The 23,015-nt window shown below is 37.1% G+C and overlaps 1 protein-coding gene across 1 annotated transcript in view; it reads left to right on the top strand.

Moving 5' to 3' along the window:
• Window positions 1-22,611, top strand: part of PAPPA (pappalysin 1) — a 373,767-nt gene extending 351,156 nt beyond the window's left edge. The window contains exons 19-22 of the mRNA XM_075184705.1: window positions 643-755; window positions 14,258-14,329; window positions 16,453-16,551; window positions 22,331-22,611. Coding sequence (XP_075040806.1) covers window positions 643-755; window positions 14,258-14,329; window positions 16,453-16,551; window positions 22,331-22,435 — 389 coding nt within the window. The 3' untranslated portion in view covers window positions 22,436-22,611. The remainder of the gene's footprint in view (window positions 1-642; window positions 756-14,257; window positions 14,330-16,452; window positions 16,552-22,330) is intronic.
• Window positions 22,612-23,015: the final 404 nt, after the last annotated feature.

The raw sequence follows: 23,015 nt of genomic DNA, 5'->3' as shown, positions 1-23,015 counted from the left end.
ATCATCCTAACCATTATTATTTTTTAGCTCTAAATCCATGCCTCGGAAATCCAATACCATGGCTCTCTAGAGGGTAGTAGTTGGAACCTAGATGATCTCAGTATGTAGTAATAATGTGATGAGTCACATCATGGAGCCCTCCTTCCATTTATGCAGCATCTATTGTTAACACTGAATTGTTTATTTTTCATAATAACACAGTTATTGCAATTATCATATATCAGGGGTTCTTAGCATTTCGGTTGTGTCCCAAAAATGTGTCTCTAGGACATTTCTGTTGTATCTTAATGATCTCCTTTTGCAAAACCACTGTTCACTACCCAATGAAAAACTAATTATTATTGCTATTTACATATTATTTATTATGCATTTTTAATAGACATAATATACACAACTCGTAGCCAATCAAAACATCACTCACAGAGAACTGAGCCATGAGTCTTGTAGCAGATTTAATCTGGGTCAGAGGCCAAAAATGGTTATGAAAACATCTTATCGCAATTTTATGAAAACACTATATAAAGTATCAAAATTATCCTCTTAAACCCAAGAAGCATGAAAAATACAAAATGTAATATATATTAGCAAAGATTGACAGTTACATGTTTTGCATAACATTCTTTTGTATTTATATTTAAAAAGGAGCTGAATGCAACGTCACTTGTCTGGATGATGAAAGAAAGGAAGTGGTCATAATGCCCTTAAATGTGACAGAAAGAAATCTTCAGCACTGGATGAATCCACTCAGAGTCCAGGTTAGTCATTAACCACTAGAGCGCTAAATTGTGGGAGATGCCTCAGTAGGAAATGAATGAATTACAAAGTACTTTTTGGCATAATTATAAAGCCTGAAGAGGGGGCAACCAAGAGATATATATTTAAGAAGAAGAAAGTGAAGGAAAGGAAGGGAGATTGGCGTGATGAACAAGGGAATAGGGTGATGAAACACCCTATTCCCTTGTTCAAGGGATGAAATGGGATAAGTTTGGGAAGTAAGTGACTGAGGGTCAAAGTGATTTTTTACTTATTGTAAGGCAAAAATAACAATAGTGATTAAGTATAGGAGAAGGAATGCCTGTCTGGTTTGGCAAATAAACAGACAGTAAAATTGATGAAAAATTAATTTTACTTTGATGTGAAGGGGTAAGAAATGTAAGGAGGTACTATGTTCCCTTGGCATTGAGAATGGGATGAATAAAACCCCTGGCATGCAGCGAAAATCTCTCTCCTGATTGTTTTGGAATGGGAGGAAAATTCAAAACCCAAAACTAGCCTCAAACTGTTTTTTTAAATCCTTCAAAATGCATTATCCAAGAATTATTATCACTGATTTCATAGTATCATGAGGATTTAAGTGAAAGGTAACCTGGTTAATGTGAACATAAATTTGAAATGGCCTTAGTGGGGTCAACTCTACAATACTTATCAGCAGCTTGCTTAAAATGTACCTGGGCTTAATACAAACTATCAATTAATTTCTTCCAAATCTTGTCTAAAGCAGTTATTCTTTATTTTACTACTGGAAAAGGAGATTTATTTTGAACATGAAAAATAAAAACAGTGTTGGCATAAAAAAGACTTTGACCTGTAAAATCTCTCCCCATTTTGCATTTGTCCACCCCGATCTGGGAAACCTGCAAATCCCACCTATTAGCACAAACTTTATTTCTTGCTATGCTGCCATCATGTGACAACCCAGACACAACCCCCAGCCCTATCACGCACCTACTCTCAAACCTAGCTCAGATTTGGAATACGATTTGTTACTGGCTCCTTGGGCAGGGTCTCCTTCCTTTCCTTCAAAGCTCTACAAACTAAATTTTCAAAACTTAATCAAAATGTTTTTGAGCATTTACAGGTGAGACATTTCATAGGAATAATACTGTTGGACGCGGTCCTCAGTGGGCTGACCTCTTTGGATGCATTTCCTTCCCCTAATGAAAATGTATGATTTCATCCCTATATGGAACCTTAGTAGATTTTGACCTGGGATATAGGGTAAACATGTTAGAGAGAATGAGAGAGGGACTTCACTCTTTTCACTTTCCCCTCCCCCGAAGGAGAACTATTGGGAGATATTCAGAGAAAAAAAATGCCACCAGCTCAATTTCCACCTAAATGTAAAACAAAAAAACTATCGGATTGAATTTTAGCTGTGACAAGCTTGCTATAATGTACAACTCCTTCACATATGGCTCCTGGAGGTAGTTTGGACAAACTGGAATGTTCCTGCATATCTGGTGGCCTTGACCTAAGATTTCCTCTTTCTGAGACAAGGTGGTCCAGGACCTCCTCTCCTTGCCCCTTCTCTGTCCTGTCCAACAGAACCCTGGTCCTTCTTCCTCTGTTACCCCTACAGCATGCAGATAAACACTCTACATAATTAGCATCCCACATCCTAGTTGCCACCAAATGCCTCATTGCTAAGACATGGAATCACCCCTTGTTTCTTTTCGGAAGTCATATATCTGGTTCTTAAATCGTATAGAGAAAGTCCACCAGGTTTGGGTTCCATGGCTCTTTCAAAAAAGATAACACCTAGAAAGCCTCCACCTTACATCACTATTACAAAAGCCCCACCTGTGGTTGATGTCTCTTGTACTATACAAAACATCTATACATCATTTCTGGATACCATGGTGATGATCAGACATCCCCCTCCCCATTCCCCAGACATGATAACAACACAAGACTTGATGTTTATATTATGATTTTTTCGTTTTTTGTGTAAATCATTATTATTCTTAGATGCATGCATTCTTTCAACTGTTTTCATATATTTTCGTAAATTTTCAGATTCTCTACGCATGTACTCTAATGACCTTGTTTTCTATGTGTGGATGTTTGTATCTGAAATTAGATAATTGAAATTAAAATAAAAAAGATTTGAGAGAACTACATTATTATATGCAAGAGTCTTATTAGTAGTTATTTCCATTTGTTTGAGGATGAAAAGCAAAAAAAAATTTAAATTAATGCACAACAGAAACTTTATTAAAAGGTAGAGATAACTGTTCCCTCTAATTTGAAACCACATTGGCAGGGATACCACGTAATCTCAGTTTTTTTCTGGAATTGTCCTTTCAGCAATTAGTTCCATAGTGGGTACCCCTTTTGTTCGAATAATCTAAGACAATTTTGTGAGATGGTCAGCTAGGATGTAGTCAGTGATTTGGAGAGAGACAAAGCAACCAAAGTCCATAGTCCATAGACTTCTGCCTCACAGCACTGGGGTCATGAGTTCAATTCCCGACCATGGCCTTATCTGTGAGGAGTTTGTATGTTCTGCCCGTTTTTGCGTGGGTTTCCTCCCACACTCCAAAATCATACTGGTAGGTTAATTGGCTGCTAACAAATTGACCCTAGTCTGTGTCTGTCTGTGTCTGTCCAATGGGGCAGGGACTGATGTGAGCGAGTTCTCTGTACGGCGCTGCGGAATTAGTGGCGCTATATAAATAAATGATGATGATAATGATGATGATATATAGTAAACCACCAGGGATGAGTTGGTATGAGGAGGAACAGAGTGCAAGCAAACCCAGAGAAGAGGATCATGTCATCTTATTTTAGGCACATGTAAAATATAAGGGAATATATTTCTGAACATCTTGTTTAAAATTTGACCACAGAAAGAGATGGGAGTTATTGCATCTTCTGAATCTCTAAATACCCAGCAAGTCTGAAGTCATTCCAACTTCATGTTGGACACTAAAGTCAATGACAATTGTGGACAGAAGCCATATACGAAAACTAGATGAATATCTTGGGGAGTGATTGGAAAATGAATCAATCTTGTTTCCATATTTAATTAAAAAATTAGACATTCCTTTTATCAAGGAGCCCCTATAGAGTTCCTTTCAGGTAGAATGATACATTTAGAATTATCCTCCAGGGGGAGCTCAGAAAATGTCCTGGAAGATGCAAGACTATACAATTTCTTAATCCAGTTAATCCAGGTGGATTTATGATTACGGATGTAAATTGAGAAAAAATAGTCCACCTGGATTGAAATGGGGATAACACTTTGGCAGCAGAGAGGATAAATAGCTTCTTCTAAGAAATGTCTCCACTCTATAAAGGCACGCTTAAGGGCTTATTTTTTTTCTGAAGAAGACATTAGACAAATAAAGTAAGGTAACAAAATAAGTGTGCAGCTTAGTTCTTCTTGGCAGATTATGTATCCAAGGAACCAAATTTCTGTCTGCTCAAAATCAGGTTTCCACAATTTAATGTGTAATTGATGATTTCAAAGTAGTTCAAGGACTGCGCAGATCTGTTGGCATAGTTCCCTAGGACTATCTGATTAGATAGTAATTAGCATCCAGATAAGCAATAAGATATTGGACCCTAAAGTCTCTAAAGTGGCGTCTCTATTTAAAAAAAAAAAAAAAGGGTTCACCTGTAGATGTGGGATGTATGAAATGCTGAATGAGAATAAATGAGAATAATTTCTCATCCGCTATTCTCCAGAAGGAAAATAGATTTGACCAAAGGAAATTGTTGTTCTAGTTAGCAGTTGTATTGGCTGATGAACAGTTGTATGGGATGAGAAAGCAATGTATCTGTTTTCTTGTCACTACAAACATCCTAGAATTCTCTGTACTGTGGAGACAATTTAACAATATTTTTTGGCAGACAGTCCAGAAACCTGTATATTCTCAGATAGTGGAGAATTTCACTGAAAATACATTGTGTGCCACTCTGGAGGATAATATGTTGAACTCTTTGGGAGAGGAAGTCAGGTTAAAAATTCATTGTGATCTGTTTAATAACTAATTCTTGTTGTACAGCATTCATGAGGAACGTGTCCTGAGGACAAATATGACCTATCAACTGTTTCCATATCAACAGGTGTTGACTTAGTTCTGCATTTAATGTTAATATCAGGTGCAAACACTATATATCCATTAAATGATATAAAAGAACCTGGTGAAGCCTAATCTAAAATGTATTGGAATGCTAAAAATGAGATTCAGTAGGTAATATCTTTTTACACTAAACCAGGTGAGTGATGGAAAGAATTAATCTGTTCCTTATTATGAGACGAGGCTATAATTCTGCAGACTTTATTTGCACAGTTAACAGTATAATGCCCCAAATCTCCACAAAAAAGGCAAAGAATATCAGCACAGCATATCATCATAAGCTGGCGAATAGCTTCAATTTGCATTTGCTCTGGAAAATTTGTTTTGAAATATTCTATGCAGAATGATAGTAACATATGCACATGCCATCACTTGTTACCAGAGATCTCATCTTTATTCTTTTTGGTCAGTAAGCCTTTGTTTACATGGTTGGAGAACTGTTTAAATATATTTTGTAGTTTCTATTGTAGTAAGTTCATCTCTAGCTTGTTCAGAAAGGCCCAGATGAAATGGACCTTCCGAAGCCTCTAGATTCAATGTGGCAGCAGAAATCCACCAACAGAATTCAGCTGTATTTTCTGGAACTGAACTATTTTATTGGAGTTTAATAGCATCAGGTGGTCAAAACTTGATCCATAAGTGGTAAAATGAACTTGATATTTCGTCATTTCCATTATTGATACATAATTCTTCCACCTACATTTGTCATTCTTAAATATCTTTTTGATAGGTTAAATAAATTATGTAGCTCACAATACTCAGTACCACAAAATGTTGCAATTGAGCCATTTTCTGTCTTATCATAGCTAGTGGATTTGTTCTAGCGAACGTTGAAGTTGCTGGCTAGTTTATTCTGTCTTGATCTGGGATCAGGAGTCCTGTGGCTGGGATAGATGGTAGAGTTTAGGAAAGCAGAACAGTAGTTAGTAAGGAGAGCAGATTCAGTACACGGGTCAGCAACAAGTATGACAGGAGAGAGGCAAAAGCATAGTTGGAAATAGACCAAGTTCAGTACACAAATAAGGAAACAGTATTGGAAAGTCAGACAAATAAATAACAGGAGTGTCAAGACTCCAAATTGTTGTGTGTGTGTATATGTATGTGTGTATATATATATATAACTATACACATGATTTGTTCAAACAACAGTCCAGGGTGGGCTGACAACGTACAACATAGATCTAAACTATGTCTAGTTTATTATGATTAACTTAGCAATGGTACATATAGGGGCTGATGTATGTGCATGGCTACAAAGTGTGCTGCTTATGCAATCTTGCGTGATTCTGGCTCTTATGCCAAACTGAGCCTAGTGAGTGGGATGGGAGAGGGAAGGGGCATCCAAACATTGACCAAGTATAGTAAAGTTAACCTGGTGAGATATTATTCTGAGATCGAATACACACATCCGAACGCCGACGTGCTTTTCACTGTGATTGCTTTATCCAGGTGCGCGTCGGCAGGTAGATAGTAAATCATCCCCTCCAACTCATTACTATAGGGAGTCATAAGCAGAGAATCGGCTGCTGTCCCTAACAATTATTGGAGCGATTATAAATAGCTAATACCTATTGCTAAAGATCAGACTAGGGATAATATATCCTAAAAATGGGTTTTATTGTAAGGGAAAATTATACAAATATATTCTATTTATACTATAAAAACTACAATAGACACACAAACAGATATTTTCTGGTACATATGAGCATCTAGGTATAACAATAAAGAGAAGCTCTATTCATATAATAAGAGGTCTTAGAATACACACAGTATTTTTAATCACACTTCACTTTATTTTATATTTTGCTGTTTTTAAACAACACAATTTTTATTATAAGTGTCAATAAAAGTTACATTTTATTTAGAATCTTGAGTTATAAAATACTCTACAATTGATTGAGTGTGGGACTGCAGTGCACCACATTGGAAGCCAGTTTTCTTTTTTCTTCTGTTTGCCGTTGTGACATTTTCTCTAACTGGTTGATCCAAGCATTTTTTCATTTGAAATGACAAATTATATCTATGGAAACAAATGAATGACTATTCAACATAGCTAATAACACATCTGTGAGTAGCAGTCTGCTTGGACAGACACTAGTGCGACATTAATATCTAAAAAGTATAATGTCACACGGCTCCAGCTTCTTCAGCACAGGGCTGAATTAGCTAGGGAATTTGAGCCACGAAAACAATCACCACCCATGCCCAAGTCACAAATGTAAGATGCGTCTGAATCTCCATATGGATGTAGACATATGCAATTTTTGTGCACATGTGCAGTATGGAAAAGCATATCTTATGCTAAACAAATTGTTGTAGATCCAACTCTTCATTAGCCCCTGTGTGGGGAGTCCAGTATCAAGCATAGCAGTGTTTTTGGGCCCAAGTGTAATTTGGTTTTGGAGATATAGGAGACAAAGCATGCCTTAGTACTAATTACTTGGGCTGTACTGGCTGTGGGACAACTTCATTCCCATTTCTACCATATAACGTCAAATGTTCATTACATATAGTACTAATGCCCAGCATATGCAGTTCCCAAGCAAAACAGCCTCATGCTCAGCATAATCACATGGGGGCAGATTCAATGCCCTGTGTTGTTCTTTAGAACAACGCGGGCCGCGCACTTTTACCGTTACTGCGGTAATTTTGATGTGGATAAATACACTTACACTAGATATACACTTCAATGCCCGTTATAACAGACTCATACTCATCACAATTGCAGTTTACAGACATACCCATACACAGCACAACTGCATCATATACAGCCCCATGCAAGAAATGTACACATAGAGCAACAGTTCTTTGAAAAACAACATAATTCAGTGAGGATAGTGCTCTGGATTGCACTGTTAAAACTTCACCCACTTCATCATATTATTGTGAGTGCAGCAGGGTTAAAGGTGAGCGAGGTAAAAGGCGCATTGAGTGACAGGAAATTGATATTGCTCTTTGTCAAGGTTAGTGTTGCTCCATTAGTATATGTTTGATTCAGGTTATGGTTGCATGGATCATGGTCTAGTTAGCTTAGTGGGGGTGGCCTTGTGTCCCCATTTTTCAGTTTGGAATGTTGGATGGTAACCTGTAGTTAACAATCACATATAACATATGATCAATCTAGGGTGGCCCAATAAAAGCAAGCACTTCCATATACAGTAAATGTTGTATATACCATAAACTTCAAAACTTGTTCAAGTGTCAACAAATGTGCACAGGAATACAAGAAAGATTGAATGTAAAGCTGTGAGTATTACAATAGTATCTTCAACTTCTAATTCCTCATATGATGTTAGTTCTTTTACTGGTTTGGCCTAAAAGGATGTTTTTGCGGCTTGCGCATTAAAGGAAAACAAAAATTACAGTATTAAACCAACCATTAGCATAGAAATTTTCTTTCTGTACAATATGGTCAGAGAAAACGTTGTGACATATTCAGGAAATAGAGAATTGTTGCAAGTGGCCCTGGCACCTGGCATATTTCACTAAATCTAATGATGGAATCAGATTGTTTTACAATGCTGATGTCATCCTATTACTGGGCTTGATGTCTATTACTTCCAGACATAGGACAGTTTGAGTGGCTGCATGAAAATAAATTAGGTGCAACTTACTGAGCTGATGAGGGAATTTTAATGCATCATGAGTCATCTGGAGTCACCCCCTTCTCTGACCTTAGTTGTTCTCATTTATTCTCTTCATTTTCAAAGAAATAGTCATGTGGTGGTGTAGCTGACTCACAAAGGACAAATCAATTTAAGTATTAAATGCCAACTATCATATATAGCAGTACCTACAGCAAGCTGTAAGATCTAGCAACGTTAACACATATTAGTGCAAACCAGGGCTTGTACAAGTTGGAAACACTGTCCTGTTCGACAGCCATTTGATAACAAGTAATTGTAAAATAAAGACAAACTCTTGTGTATTGGCCTTTATGTGCTTTCATTACTATCTTGCACAGAGATCGTAATTTGTTAATATTTCTTAAGGGTATAAATTACACTAAAACAATATAGTATCCAATTATAAATTTGGATTAATTGTCTATCTTGCACTAAACAAATAAAAGCTACCTGCTAATTGGTTACTATGGTTTTAGTGCAGAATTACACCTTTGAGCAATGTTAATAAATAACCCTCAATTTTTTATAAATATGCCTATGATATTGGATAAAACCAGTATACTTAAGAGCTAATTAGATTATCATAACAAATTTGATAACCTTATAGGATAAAACATATTAAAAATTACATATAACCTGTGCAATAGTGGCAAAGGATATTTGTACAGTGTGTTTACAGATATCATTTCCAGGGTTTTGTATTAGCAGTAACACAAAAACAAGCTATTTTGCAGAAAATGCGTGTGTGGGTTCTGTATTTGTGTTTCAGTTTGTATTAATTTGAAGGACATAGCTCTTAGATTAGGTCTTTCATTCAGAGAAGCAGATAAATGAATGTTTAAAGAAAAGTTGTAAAAATGTTAAAAGTAGTTACCTGTTCTTTTATGAGTTTTATGTACATTTTTTTATTGGAGAGCTTTGTGCTTCATGGGTTCAAAGTTTGTGCTTGTTTTCAACAGAAATGGAGCCATTTCCTTTTGAAACAGGAAGTGTTCAGTGAAGACTGCAAAAAGAATAAGATGTTTTATCCTCTTTTCTTTTTTTGTCATTCTACTTTTTTTTCAATATTAAACCATATTTTTTGTCATATCATGGAGAGGTACATCATATGGAGGAAACAGAGTTGAACACATGTGGGGCGTAATTTGCTCCAAAAACAAAACACCCATAAAAATAGCATATATATATATATATGTACCCTATGCTGAGTCCCAGGCATCTCAAGAAGCATCCACTTCTGTACTTATAGCACCAGGCTTATGTCAGACATACATTCACCCACATACGCATATACACAACCAGTTTATAAGCACTAGAAATGTTTGTTATCATCATACTTCCCCACTCTCCCAGAATTTCCTTGAGACTCCCAAATTCTGGGTAGGTGTCCCAGGAGAATAAACCAGTCTCCCGCATCTTTCACACTTCTTAGTAAAGTGGACAGGATGAGTTTCTCCATGACGCAATTAATTGTGAAACGCGTTAATTTGTACCCGTCACCCCACTCAAAATGGCACAATCCCCCCTTAGTCTTCACACCCCAAATCAACTCTGAGAAAAAAAGTAGTTTAAAAAACACACGCACACAAAATCCTGTAATATATACATGATGAACACAGAAAGCAACTAATGACATCGGTGCCTATCTGCCTCTCCAGTCATAAGGAGGCGAAAATGTCAGATGCGCGCATATACATGTTCTCTCTTTGTGGTGATGCTCAGTGCACATTTTTGGGAATCCTATTTTAGCAGGATTACAACACTTTTTTCCATTAGATTACATTTCTAGAATGAGTGTAGTGTTTAATGTAATTTTGGCCATATTAAGCAGTCTACATAGTACGTTATACCTTTTATTGAAAAATTAAGAAAAAGCTTGTATTTTTTTTGATGTCCACACATATGATAAATAATTTATTTATTGAAAGAGAAATATTTCTTTATATTCCTTTCTCACACATTGTTTTATATATAGACAGTCAAACTGTTTCTGCAGTGGTCACTTAAGTGTAGAAATTGTTCCATTTAATTGAATTCTTGCAAAAGAACCCACTAAGAAAGCCACAAACTGGTGGTGAAATGCGTTGTAAACAATCTCTACATTAAAGTATTTTATATCATGCAAGATTAAATGTTATCTTTAAAGAAATAAACCAATGCCTAATTTTTCTATTATGCTAAATGTATCCAGATTTGTACTTGTAAGTGTAAGTGCTGACTAATGTTATTTTTGCATTCATGTAGTGCATTTATGTTACCACGCAGCTAGTCCCCATAAGAGTACAGATGAGGCTGAATGCGGGTCTGTTATATATAGCTTTTATTCTGAGCTCTACTTGTTGAAGCTTTAATTCAATAAGAAAGCAGTGAAAAATTCTAAAGTGTATGCAAAATTCTTATATGTATACTGAATAATTAACTGAGCTGCCGAGGACATTTTTTTCTTATAATATACTTTTGTAGATTTTTAAAAACAAGAGAGAGTGAAAACAATGAGTTAAACACATAGCGGTCTACCATATCTATGAACAATCACCAAGTGTTCATGTTAGTTTTCATTTCAAATCACAATGATAAGAAATGAATTAACATAGCAATTTATTAAAACTGATTATCTGGAACAGCGGCTCCAACAGGATTCTGTCCTTGCGAAAAATCTATAGTAACTAACATGTTCTTAAAAGCATGGCTGAATTTGCGATGGGGCAAGCACGACGCCAGTATGGGAGGGATCCAAAGATTACTTTTCCGCGATGCTCTCCCCATAGGTTATAACGGCGGCTACCAGGTTTAAGCTCCAAATTTTGGAGCTTGATAAATAGGGCAACTGGATTTGTACTTGAAGAGGTTTTGACCGCAATAGATATCTCCGATATCTGCTGCATTCCTCTATTTATAAATAGCCTTGAAACTTGCAAATGCAACAATTTAAACCTCTTTGGAGGTTTATAAATAGGCCCCATATAGGTATTAGAGCAAAGTAACTAATTAAGAGTAATATGTACACAGTAGGAATTAATATGTAAGACAGAAGTATACAAGCCTTAAGGTTGACAGGGTGCAATGACATCAATAAAAGTTAGCAAGAGATAATACAGAAAGACTATAGTCATGGCATTAAAGCATGTAGTGAACATATTTGGGTTCTGATTGGTAAGGACTCCCAGAGAATGTGGAATTTACCACATACTTACCATTCATCACACCAGTGCAATATGAAGCTTAACTGTCTTTTCAGCTATCTCCACATGGATGTCCCAACACTACCTAAAAGCTCAACATATCCAAAGCAGAGCTTATTATCTTCCCTCCTTTCAGAATCACCACCTCGCCTCAAATCTCCCTCACTGTTAATAATACCACTATTTCCTTAGTCTCCCAAACACACGGCTTTGGTGTCACACTTGACTCCGCCCATTGCTTTGTTTCCCACATCCAGACTCTTTCCCAGTCCTGTCAATTCCACCTTAAAAACATTGCAGAATACACCCTTTTTTTACTCAACATGCAACCAAAACTCTTATCCATTCTCTCATCATCTCCTGTCTTGAATACTGCAAACTCCAGCTATCTGGCATTCCCAACACACATATATCCACACTTAAATCCATCCTAAATGCTGCTGCATGACTGATCTTCCTATCATCTCTCCACATCTGCTGCACCACTTTGCAAATCACTACACTGGCTCCCTGTGTTCTCTACGGTCCAATTAAAATTACTCACCCTTACCTACACAGCCCTCAAGACACTACCCTTGCATACATCTCGAATCTCATATAAAAAATACTCTCCCTCCCGCCCTCTTAGATCTACCTTTGATCTGCGCCTTGTCTCATCTCTGGTAACCACCTCTCACTCGCGCCTACAAGACTACTCCCATGCTGCTCCCTACTTATAGAATTCCCTTCCACGCCCAATCAGACTTTCCCACAACCTTCAAATCTTTAGACATTCTCTAAAACCCATCTATTTTTTAAAGCTTACCTAATCCATGATGATACTGTTCACACTAATACACCGTCACAGCTGTCCCAATCTCCACTCTAAGCCACACTCCCTCTTCTTGTTTCAGCTGTGTCCTCTTCCACTTAGAATGTAAGCTCTCTAATGAGCAGGGTCCTCCATACCCTTTGTTTCCATGTCTGCATTCATTTTGTCTGCCTTTTATGTCCTTGTTTTATGTATGTCCTGTTTTCCCTACTGTATGGCGCTATGAAGCACTGTGGTGCCTTACAGATCTACAATAATAATAATAATACCCACATATATGCACTGCAACAAAACATAATCTTGAAACATGGAGACCCAAAAGACAACATACCCCATTTAGAGTTGGGCAGACATAGACTTTTTAAAATACACATGTCCATACTGCGTGTATATGCATCCGTATCTAGATTTCTGCACATCTCAGACTTGTGGCCCTAGTAGTATCAAAGTGTTTCATAGTATGTTGAACCCAAGTATCTGGTAGCTGGGAGATGGCCAACTATTCACTGTTCACAGTTCTGGTGACAGATTACCCTATCTATCTTACTAATAATTGAATACCCTAGCACCAGTACCTGTCTGGCTTTCTCTATACTTCTTTTCCTACGAGAGATCCTGCTTTCCCATGCCTTTATCACCTTCATCACTGGTCCCAACCGCTGCCTGCTCAAACAACATCAAAGTCTTCTTCATTTTATCAATCTTATCAATGTTTTCAGTTGTTAAAATAGATCCAGAAGCCTGGATTGCAAATTAGCAACTTCCCAGGATTACATATATAGCACATGATGCATTGCCAGTCATGGAATACACACTGATTGTAAATTACCTAAGTTATTTTTACTTACTCTAGCATCTCAGCACTGAGTTTTAGATAATTAGTACTACATTACAGCCAAAGACATAACTACCATAGTAGTAGGGATGCAGTTGCTCTGGGTCCCGCAACTGGTGGAAGCCCCTTCTCCCCTCTCAAAGCTCCATTTGTATATGTATTTTTTCACCCTTGGGCAGTTGCTATGGAGCCAACAAATGACTAGTTATGTCCCTAACTACAGCATATTAATATAGTAATGTCCGACTACTTACAGCTACAAAGTAAAATTTGGAAATAGATTAGAAAAAAATAAATAAATAAATTACAATTTTTTTAAGGACAGTAAAAAAAGATATATCTTGTTTTTCTACTTTCTTTGAATTTTGCCCTTGAATTAAACCTGTGCATACATACGGCAATTGGCAGGAATATAAAAATTCACACAGTTCAGAAACCTCAGTTTTGCACTTAAGATGTAGTTTTATTTAGAATGAGCAAACATATTATTAAATTAAATTTTTTAAAGACAAATCTGCAAAGAAAATCATTAGTCTGTCATGATCGGTGCCTATGTTATTATAGATAGGGTAGGTTAGTGTTCTCTAATCAGTTTTACAAAAACACAAAATATATTTTCCTGTCTCTATTATTTATTTGAGTTACAACCTTATCAGTGCCCAACACTGGCCCAGGGCACACTAAGGACAGCAGTCACTTGTTTTAGTATTGACACTTCTACTGCCTTAATAGGAAGCCAATTGGTCAAATCATCTATGGAACACATTCTATCAATGAACCAGTATTTGTTTTGTAATTTGTGTAAAATGTTATCTATAGAAATAGATAACATCTATTTCTTACTTTAATTTATGTAAATTCTGAGAATGTAAAATGGGGGTTCCACTATATTGTATTCAATATAGAATTTAATTTCACCATCTTTTTTGGTTTTATAGAAAATTATCTGCACAGGAAGACGGAAATGGTATCCTCTCCCAGAAGCACTTTGCTGTATCAAAAGGTGTGAGGTAGGTCTCTGAGCTAATATGAACCAACTAAAAAGTGAGTCTTGACTAAATGACTGTACAAGAAGAGGAAAGAAAAGAAGATTGCAAGTGGTGCTTACAGGGTGTAAAGGTATTAAGAAAGATTTATTAATAAAAATAACAAAAAGCGGCACAACGTAGTAAGAAGACCGATGGCGTCTATATGTGGCACATTTCATAAAATGCAAATAGAGCTACCGTCTCTCAGAGATTTCCATTATGGCCTGTCCTATAGGTTTGATGCAAGCAGGACTAAACCCTCAGACTGCACCAGATAACAGGATTATCTTATCCACTGATTTAGAGTTATGGGGAATTCGCAATCTGGTGTCAGCATGAAGCAGCAGAAGAGAAGTGGTGGGATGTGTGGAACATCAGCATTCATGACTGACTGAAGGAAGGATAGTTTTGCCAGAACAGAATTGATAGGAGTGTGGGTCAGCTTGGTGGTTTCTACCTACATTAACTGAAAATATGGGATAAAGGAAAGTGCCAAATTGCCTGAAAAATATCATGGTACAGTAGGTTAATTGGCTTTGGACAAAATTGACCTGTTTGTGTGTGTGTGTGTGTGGTAAAGAATTTAGGTTGTAGTCTGTACTGCCTTAGATTAACCCTATTCTGTAAAGCACTGCATACATATGTTGGTGCTATATAAATAAAGTGGGATAACAGTGGTGAAATTTGGACAGCTCCCAGGTTACGGTTGGAATAAATGGGGGTGTAGTATAATTTTTTGTCTATTTTATAAATACCATGATATTGATATATGCATGAGCAAATGGCTTCCATGAGGAAATGGCTGAGAAACAGATGGAAATATTGGCTAATACAGGGAGTCAGTTTGGGGAGAAGAGATACTTGTGCATATTGAGTTCAGAGTGGAAGTCAACTTGAAGAGATTAAAGAAATTTAAGGCTATGAAAAGGCAATCAAAAATATATGTATGTAGGTAGAACAGGAGTGAATTTAATGGTAAAATACACATTGAGTAGTAAATATTAAACATTTTAATTCAGTGGGCTATTTCATTCAAGGCTAGGACCAATGTGAACTAGTGTGTTGTTGTTAGAAGGGACTGGGTCAAACAAGCAGTTGTGAGTTTAAGAAATGCAATGTGTAAATGCTCTATGGGGGGTATTCAATTGTCGACGGAAACGCCGAAAATCCCGCGGTCCGCGCACTATTACCGTTATTACGGTAATAGTGCGCGGAAAAAACGTTACTACGGTAATTTTCTCGCTGGATTTCAGCTCGCAGCTCCCTGAGCCTCGAGCTGAAATCCAGCTAACTACTACCGTAATAACGCTAGTAGTTTTTACGCAGCGGGATTTCATAACAATTGAATACCCCCCTATGAATTTTATATTTATATATTTCTAAATTCATTATAGAGGGAACGTTTAATATTTTATAATTTGGTGTCTTTTGTGAGTGATACTTGGGTGTAATAATTATAAGGCATCAACATGTCTGTGTTACTAAATGTTAGTGAACCTGGATAAATTAACGTGATGACAACATTTTTAAACAAAAGGTGAAGTGAGATTATTTGATTTATTTTGGCTATCTTGTTTGGTTAAGAAGGGAAAGGTAGACATTAACAATTATAAAATAGTGGGGAAACAAGAAAAAGGACAGTTTGGAAAAAGACAGACCACGTCTGTGTATGTGCCTAATAATTATTGCAATATTTTCTATAATATAATTTTTATACGCGTTTCTATGTTTTTTTTTATTACTTTACCTAGCTAAGAGAGTAATAGTCTTAAACGATGAATAAGGTGACTCCATCTTTAGTTAAAAAGATTAGAGATAGGATAGTTGTGTATATAATATACTTAGGGGGGAATTCAATTGGCCGCGTTACTTTTTCAAGTAACGCATCCTGCGCACTATTACCATTATTACGGTAATAGTACACGTAATTACCGTTATTACCGTTTTAATAACGGTAATATGTTTAATAAGGCGGTACTTCGGGGGGAATTGAATTCCCCTCTTAGAGTAGCTTTTAACTATTTTCTTTTATATTTTGAGTTTAAATAATAATAATAGAGTAACAGTTTGTAGTTCAAATATGTTTTTCCTCCTGTTTCTTACAGCCATTCATTGCAGACAATTATTGTGACGGTGGGAACAACTGGGCTTTCTGTGACTATGATGGGGGAGATTGCTGTGCCTCCACTGTTAAGACAAAGATGGTAAGATCATACATTTATATATCTGAAATCTGTTTTTGCAAATAGGTGTAAATTGATATTGAAGCACTGTGTACCTGTGTTCTTAAACTTAACTTCCTCACTAAAACAAATTTCCACGGAGTACAGTAATTTGGATGTTTGTTTCATCCTCATATTCATTCTCCATCTGGGCGTAATGAGCCACTCTGTTTGTGCTCTTTAATAGGTTTAAACTAATATTCAAATAAAATGCATAGCTCAACTGCCCCTTTGCTCATTTTCTAAAACTGGCTCCCCATTACCTGACGCTGAGAGGCAAATTGTGCCATGACAGCTTAATGCTCATAGCCATATTTTAGAGTTTCTCTTTCATTTTTAGTTTTTTCTCAGTCTCAAACTTTAACATGATTGGTTCTTGGTATTGGTTCTATATTTCGAGAATATGGGAAGGTCAAGTGTTAATGTTTGACATCCCTCCACACTTCCAGGATGCTTTTGATGTGCAACCTTCTTCCTCTGTAGAACTCTGTGGCCCAACATCATCCAAGTCCCATGTGTATAAAAGAAAGACATGTATCACACCAGTAATTTAATAAGAACATAGAGTTATTTTGCTGGCAAACATAGTACAGCAAAACAACCATCTGATCATGTCTAGTAGACACAATTCTGCAACCCTAGCCCTGTCACTGTATAGTTTAGACAAATCCAGGCCTGCTATGGGTCCAACAAAGAGACTTTTCTCCAGAGTTAAAAAAAATGAACAAAAGATTGTTATTGTAAAATCATTCAACACCTTAAGGATTATTGCGCCTTATGGGTGGGAAATGTTATAAGTAGCCAACACCCCCTTGCTCCCCCTTATCTGAACCACGAACTGAGTCCCCCTCCTATACTCTTGGAGGTGCTTGAAGAGCTCAGACCCCAACCCAAATAAACAGCCTGTAGTAACAGACCTCATGTTGCTTCAGGCTGTTTATTAGCAATTATTGGTGTACCATTGCACGGGAAGACTGAAGCAGCAGTTTGAAGGGGCAGACAGTAGAGATCTGCAGCAGCAGATTTGTACCCTACTTTGTAGGGGCCTGATTTATTCAGGAACCCTAAAAGTACAGATTGGTGTCCCAGAGGAGGGGACCCACAGGTTATGTAAGGGGCAGTAAAGAATTTTTTTACCAAAAAGGTGAATTATCCTTTAAAATTAAATGTCCTTTTGTATCTCCTGTTTTCACAAATATTGCACTGTATAATTTCTGACAGTTTACTAAAGCAGTATTAAAATTAAAGATTGAATACATAGATTCATTGAATACATCCATACATTTAACAGTATTAGGAATTGCTTCACTTCCTAAATATTTTTTTTTTTCGTGCTGCTCGGACATGGGAGTGGAGCTATCCCTAACTCTGTGGAATAATAGATTACAAGGAAAGAGAGTATTCTAAGCGCACTTGGAACGTCGATGTTGTGTGATATGGGACGAGTTGAGCTTAATTAGTAACTTTTCATCTGGGCAAAACTATGTTGTATTGGAGGGGAAGATAAGTTTAAAATGTGGGGACAGGTTTATAATTGGGGTAGGACATGTCCTAGATCAACTTCAAATGTCAGTGTAAAAATAAAACTATCAAGTATTTGTGTGCTACATGAAAAAATAGCTGGTATTTAACTTATGTGCAATATAATAAACTAATTTGCACCCGTTGCATTGTAACATGGTTTTCTCTAGGAGAAAACTTCCTAATTTTTTTGCCTTACTTTCCTTAATGAATCAAGCCCGATGTGTTACAAAAACAAAAACAAAAGACAACCAAAGTAAGGTGATCATAGAAAGTGTATTGGCAAAAATAGTGTGCCAAAAATCATTATCAATAAGGTGCAAGCAATGTCCCAAGCAATCGGTATGGTGTACAAAGTCAGTGTGCTGAGTGGGACAAAGTGTTACAATGTCCAAACAGAACAGATGGATAACTCTGCTACTGGCACAGCGAGTCAGTTTTCGTTAGCATGGGACAATTTGTTTTATTATTTTTCAAAACTGCATGATCAGTACACTTGAAGCTGCATTATATTCACTGACTGTAGTGTAAAATCAGGTAAAACTGATTAAGAACAAAGAATGATATAGGGATTAGTGTTAGAAATAGGAGTAATTTATTCTGTGTTTGGAAACCCAAAAAACGAAAACTGCTGACTTGTGCAATTTACATCGCTAACAAATATTATTGATGCTGTTGATTGTAGAATTTTAGAAGTCAGAATTTTGCCCTTACTAGTTGTGAACCACGTGCTTTTCAATTATGTTATTACATTGGAGTTTAGTTTTTTTATGTCATTGATCAAAGCAGTCAATAAAATTTGTGCCAGTTAGCAAAATTTTAAATCACCTGCATCTGTAAGTATCCTCTCAGCTTCCAAGCATGTCAAAACGGCTTCTTTCGCTGGGAGAGACAGATTAAAGCATGATCATTTTCACAGGGACCAAATATCAGCTTTTACTACCAGCATTGGATTTGTTTTTATTAAACATCTTTCTGTGAGGGTGTATATGCTGGAGTTGGTTTGCAAAGGGATTCCGCATAGACAATGATAAATGAGAAACAGAATACATTCTTCAGTTCCAGAAATCTCCATTCTTCAGGACCACACAGTAATCTACAGATGTGGCAGAATAATGCAAGTGAAGAGACTTTCTGGTCTGAATATACCTTGCTTCTTATCTCAGTCTTTCTGTTTGCATTTGAAGTGAAAGTTAACCATACTTGCCAACTGTCCTGGAATATCTAGCAGACTTTCGGATTCCGGTTAGGTCTCCTGGACTCCTGGGAGAGCTGGTAATTCTCCCACATCAGTGGGCAGATTTTCATCATCATCATCATCATCATCAACATTTATTTATATAGCCAACAGATTCCGTAGCGCTTTACAATTGGAAACTTACATTAATAAGACAATACTGGGTAATACATACAGACAGAGAGGTAAGAGAACCCTGCTCGCAAGCTTACAATCTATAAGACAATGGAAGTTTGAAACACAAGGGCATGTGCTACATCATATTGCTCAATGGACCAGCTAGAATGCAAAGGTAAAAGTAGTGAGTGGGCTGTGTGTGTGGCAATGTTGGTCAGAGGGTTGTTGTCTTGCGTTAGCTGTGTAGAGGATGGTAATAGGGTAATCTAGGGAATTAAGATGGTGGTTTAGGAATATCAGAACCTTGTCTGTAGAGGTGGGTTTTTAGTGAACACTTGAAGCTTTGAAGACTAGAGGAAAGTCTTATTGTGCGAGGGAGGGAATTCCACAAATTGGATGCAGCATGGAAATAATCCTGTAACCGAGAATGGGAGGATGTGATGAGAGTGGAAGAGAGACGTAGATCTTGTGCAGAATGGAGGTGTCGAGTAGGGAGATATTTTGAGACAAGTGAGGATGATCCTCCATTATGCAATTCTCTGGGAATTGCATCATTTTGGTCCATCCTCCATGATAAAATGACACGTTTGTATCATTATGTCACAGGGCAGGGCCAAAATGACGAAATTCACTGATCCCCACCCCCTTACATCTGCCTCTCCCCGAGACTCCAGGAGGCCAACTTGGAAAGGTTGGCAAATATGATGTTGACATCTTGGTATCCAGGAGATAAGAAATTAATTCATAAATATGTTTGTTTTATGTACTACATATTTATTTCAAGGTGACATGCTGCTGAGAGAATAGTTGTATTTAAGATTCTGGGGCCCTGGTGCAAAATTTCCTGAAGTGCAGCCTCCGATGATGATTTTGTTGTCAGACGTATTTAGTCTGCTAGTAACATAGTTGTTGCATAAATGTATTGTCATTTCCATTCTATATTTTTTAATGTCTTTCTCCTTAACTAGCAACATGCTCAGTGTTGCCACTCTGAGCCTTTTCAAGATGCAGCTTGTCTGGGGAATTCAAAAAGTTATTGAATTGGATGGCAGTGAACATATACTGCCATTCAATAATATAGCTCTGGCGATCACATAGAAAATTGTCAGTGTGGCACATGAATATAATTATCTGGCAATCAGTTTTCATGGAGCCACCCTGCAGTCCAGTCATTAACCAGGATCACCTTGTGTATGCAGCACAGTATTGAGGGACTACAACTTCTGAAGGATGGGGGTATTAAGGTTGGGGATTTTACCATTCTTTTAGCCTAGAGAAGACACATTCTTAGTCACATTGCACTGTGACAACTCACATAGTTATCTTTCTGCGGGTGAGGGCACCACAAATTACAGAATAATACTTGCAATGGACATAATTGTTTTGTTCAATCACCATCACTTCAGTGGTTCTCTGGCTCTTGTACTGCGAAGAGGACAATACATAGGTAATAATCTTTTCTTTACTTTTACTGTCGGTCAAACAAGCTGTGGAGTATTGGGAGAGGAGGAAGTCATTCTCTAATGGATTTGGTGGGGAAGGAGAAAACTGTGTATGTTTTAGGGATGTGATGATGTGGGGGGAAGGCTGTTTACATGTTTACAGTAAAATTGTGTTTTTTTTTAAAATAAACTATGTGACCCATATATTGCTAAAAAAGTAAATAAATAGTAAAAAGCAAAATAAAAATAAACTACAGTAGCATGACAGGTTACCAAGGGCATAGATTATCATCATCATCATCATCTATTTATAAAGCGCCACTAATTCCGTATGCTTTTGGAGTGTGGGAGGAAACCGGAGGACCCGGAGGAAACCCACGCAAACACAGGGAGGACATACAAACTCCTTACAGATAAGGCCATGGTCGGGAATTGAACTCATGACCCCAGTGCTGTAAGGCAGAAGTGCTAACCATTACGCCACCGTGCTGCCCAGATTATCTGCAGGGGTCACAAGGCCAACGGCTGAGGTGCACAGCAGATAGTAGGAGCAGAGGACACAACACATGGAATCCAGTTATACACAAATAGATGTATTTTTGTTATGAAGTCAATATAATTGGTAAACAATAATTAAAAACTCTAGATTAACTACCACTCCAAAACAGTGCTTAAACCAAAGGGGAGGAATCTGGCATCATGTTACAGGAATGAATATGCAACCTAGGGCCATCAGTGTTATTCCTATGTCACCCACGTTGGGGGTCTGATCCTGCCAACTGGTCACATGGGGAAGCCCAAGATGAACTTAGTGAAAGGTTGACCTCTAGGATTCTGCTATCACATGAGACATGCCCCATTGTGAGAGTGATAAGAAAATAAAACATTATGAGGGTAATTTAAAAATGTACCTTCCATGGTAAGAAGAATAAAAAGATAAAACCTAAAAGCAAGTCTTTAAAAATCTCTCTCTCTCACATACACACACACTAAAATAGGGATACATTTTAATTATGGCCTGCAGAGGTACACAAAACTAATAAAGTTGGCATATTCAGCATTCCTATACTACAAATGTAAAAAGTCACAGAATAAATCTTGAGTTGTACATCTAGGATAACACTAGTTGTGTCAAAAAATAATTTAAATTATAAGCTCCACAATGACAATATTATCTGATCGTATTGTACTGAAGAATATGTAATAATAATAATCCCCACTTTCAAGGAAGTAGAGCATAATGCTTAGCAAAAATATTTTAACAATATACTGGATATATTTTAAAATGACAAATATGGAATACAGGTGGCTACATTAGAGTGTCTATATAGCTACATGTCCTGCTACAATGTTTATATTTTAACAGGAAAATGCACTATTGAGTTTTTCAATCATAAATCATAAATTGAACCAAATGATTGTTTTTCTCTTGTGTTCTCTGCAGGTGATTCCATTTCCTGCAGGATGTGATGTACAAGAGAAGTGTGCATGCTTGGACCCCAATGCAAAGGAGAACATTCCGAATACTCAAAGCCCCAGCCTTGGATAGCATTGTGTATGACTGGCAAAACCACAATCAAAGGCAGACTGGAGAACACACTTCATTCCCTCTGTTTCTTTTACATTAGCTGCTGAACTGGATAGTGTTTCTCTACCAGGAATCATTATATATGAACCAGTCTGAACTTTTTTTTTTTTTAATAAATGAAGAACTGGGAATTCTGAATCAAGATTTTATTGCCATAGAGAACAAACACAGAAATCAGATATGCGTTGAGTTGTGGTATGGCCAGAAGAAGACAAAATACAAGCCATAAACAAGTTTTTTGTCCAGCTAGCTAGACTGGATAGTCCAGTCCTCCTTTTCCCTCACAGATGGTTAGAGCTAATTTGTTGAAGACTTCAAATGGAGTGACTGGTGAATCTTCAATATGATGTCTAGCTTTGCTGTCAATGCAAGCTTTAGTGTTTCTTTATCCATCAAAACCTCGAGCTGTGCACTTTTCCTGTTGGAAGGTCTGTTAGGATGACATCTACCTGCCTTATAACAGACATTTATGATTTGTCCCATTGCCACCAAAACCCAACTCTAGTTGTTTGAGCGTAACTGTTGCTGCTATTCCTGCTGC

This window comes from Mixophyes fleayi, chromosome 9 (genome assembly GCF_038048845.1).
Source record: "Mixophyes fleayi isolate aMixFle1 chromosome 9, aMixFle1.hap1, whole genome shotgun sequence".
NCBI classification, from domain to species: Eukaryota; Metazoa; Chordata; class Amphibia; order Anura; family Limnodynastidae; genus Mixophyes; species Mixophyes fleayi.
This window is presented reverse-complemented; position numbering and strand designations above follow the sequence as displayed.